At 35.2% G+C, this 2,480-nt stretch overlaps 1 protein-coding gene across 1 annotated transcript; it reads right to left on the bottom strand.

Annotated features, from left to right (window-relative positions):
* Nucleotides 1-307: 307 nt before the first annotated feature.
* LOC132629075 (protein LIGHT-DEPENDENT SHORT HYPOCOTYLS 10-like) lies at nt 308-1,300 on the bottom strand. The gene has a single exon (XM_060344816.1). It carries the CDS (start codon nt 1,058-1,060, stop codon nt 479-481), a length of 582 nt encoding a protein of 193 aa, XP_060200799.1. The 5' UTR covers nt 1,061-1,300; the 3' UTR covers nt 308-478.
* Nucleotides 1,301-2,480: the final 1,180 nt, after the last annotated feature.

Below are 2,480 nucleotides of genomic sequence, written 5' to 3'. Positions count from 1 at the left end.
AGTTATTAATGGAGTAAGAATCCAATTTTTTACTTTTTTTTTTTTTAATTTTTCTTGAGTGATTAGTCAAATTTTCACTCAAAACTCAGAAGAAGCTATGTACTAATTAACTTTAGGGTTTTGAACTCTATTTTAAGCTAGGGTTTACTGACAAAGCCCAACCCGAGTCTAACAATTCTAGCACGAATACGAACAGTGAAAGTGTACCCAGACGATCTTCTAGACATTTAGACAACCGGCTCCGAGCTCATTAAATTTTCACCATATAATGATTTTTAATATACAACGATATTCCAATCCAAGCAAAATACTAAGAGAAATTAAATTACCTTAATTCAAAAGTATTCTATGTATAGCACTATATTTTACAAAACACCGCATTGGAAAAAAAAAGTTACGATCCACTTCAAGAAAAAAAATTACAAATACTCTTATTATAATTAAAAGCTTTAAATTTTACCCATTCTTTTCATAGCAATCAAGAAGATTGAAGCTGAAACGTTGTAGCAGTAGCACCATCATTGTTGTTACTAGCCTTAATTTGCAAATTTGGCCTCTTCTTCTTCTTCTTCTTATATGGAATTCCCCTTGCCTTAGCTTGTGAATCTCTTACTTCACGTAAATAAACACGAATAGCACCACTTGCAAAAGGGTTAGTCTCTTGCAAACCACCATTTTCTTCATAAGCAGCTCTAAGCCTCCCAATTAGGGCATCTAAGCTTCCCCATGCTTGTCTTAATGGACACGTACACGGGCCGGGCGGTTCAGGTTGTCCGAAAAATAGGCAACCCTGCATGTGAACCTTAGTCTTCCCGAACTGATCGAGGTATCGAAGGAAATCTAACACATGGTTATAGTTGCACTGGGGTAATGGTACGGGTGGCCTTTGATTTTTCAAGTACTGACCGAACGTGTTCCAATCGCGACGTTTTTGCGACTCATATCGACTCAATTGTGGTGGTGATGGCTGGCGATGATGGTTATCAGGTGGTGCTATACTAATAGCAGCACTTGATGATGATCCTTCTCCTACTTCTCTTATTTTCTCACTTGACATCATAGTTTTTTGCAACACTAGGATGAATCTATGTGTTTTCCTTCAATTTTTTGTGATTTTTTTTGAGCTAAGAGAGACTATGAAAATGTTTTTTTAAGGAAGAAGAGAGAAAGAGAGAAGTGTGAATACTGAATAGTGGAGAAAAATTGGAAATAAATCAAATTAATCATGGGGGCACTGAGGAGACATGACATGGGGTCCAATTGAAAGTGCTTTAGTTCATCTTTTCTTCTTTCACCATATTGTTTTCTTTAACTGTACCATTAGCAATAAGTATGGCTTTTTGAAAAAAATTCCTTATTTTTTTATAATTGTGCTAGCATCATACCTGCAATCATTATCAGGAATATTAGCAAAACTAAGCACTTTAAATTAACCCTATAGTGATTTATTTATTTATTTAAGCCATCATCTTAAGATTGTAAGTCTAAGGTGTGGGGGGTTTGACTTGGACCCCTATCATGTTAATTTATATGTAATTAAATTACAATGAGTAGAAGGGGACATGGAAGCCTTACCTCTACTCGACAAAAGGATTGTTAAAACAATCTATGAAAGGGTAAGCCTATACCTTTCCTTTCCCAACTACAAAAGAAGCTTAGCTTACCAAAAAATTACATTTCTCATATCGCCTCCTAAAAATAGGAACTTGGCCTTTGTCAAGTAGCAATAGTCCCTTTACCTCTCTAGGGAACTCTTGTAGAGAGTAATAGAAGGTCCTAGCACTACTTGTAGCAGCCAATTTAGCAAGATAATCTGCAGCCTTATTAACTTCCCTGTAGTAGTGTGAAATCGGATGAGTAGTGTTGTTCAACATGTTGCTAGCAGCCCTTACCAAGTTCTTCAGTTTGAGATTATCAGTGTACTTGTTTTTAGCATATCAACAATCATTAGACTGTCCAATTCGAGATGAATGCACCTGTAGCCATGATTAAAACACCATTCAATGCCAGTTTTAGCAGTCATTGCTTCTGCTTGATTGCTGCTAGCACACTGGATGGGCAGAGAGCAAGCTACAATAAGGTCTCCTTGATCATTTCTAACAATAGCACCTATACCAGCATATCGTAAAGATGACTTGTATTTACTTTTCAAATATCTAATAGTGTAAAATGTGTCGTCCTGATATTAATGTGTAGATCATATGAGAGTGAAAATAATCAAATATACAAATAGTTACATGATGGAAGAGAAAAAGAAAAAAGGAGATAGGTGTAAACTATCTCCAAACAAGAATAAGGTGAGATTTTTAGGAAAACTCTAACCAATGAGTTGTCTTAGCGTATTTAGAAGCTGAAAAGTAAAGATTAAGATCCCAAAAAACCCTCATTGGTAAAATTAAAGCAGCTGCTATAATAATAAGGATTATTTTTATAAAGTATAGCCAGGATTTGAAACTTATAAATTTTAAAGTCTAAATTAT

This window comes from Lycium barbarum, chromosome 1 (assembly GCF_019175385.1).
Source record: "Lycium barbarum isolate Lr01 chromosome 1, ASM1917538v2, whole genome shotgun sequence".
Taxonomy (NCBI): Eukaryota; Viridiplantae; Streptophyta; class Magnoliopsida; order Solanales; family Solanaceae; genus Lycium; species Lycium barbarum.
Note: the sequence above shows the minus strand (reverse complement) of the source record. Positions and strands in the feature narration are given on the sequence as shown.

Coding starts and splice junctions, on each gene's coding strand:
- LOC132629075 (XM_060344816.1), bottom strand. CDS start 1,060: ATGATGTCAAGTGAGAAAATAAGAGAAGTAGGAGAAGGATCATCATCA.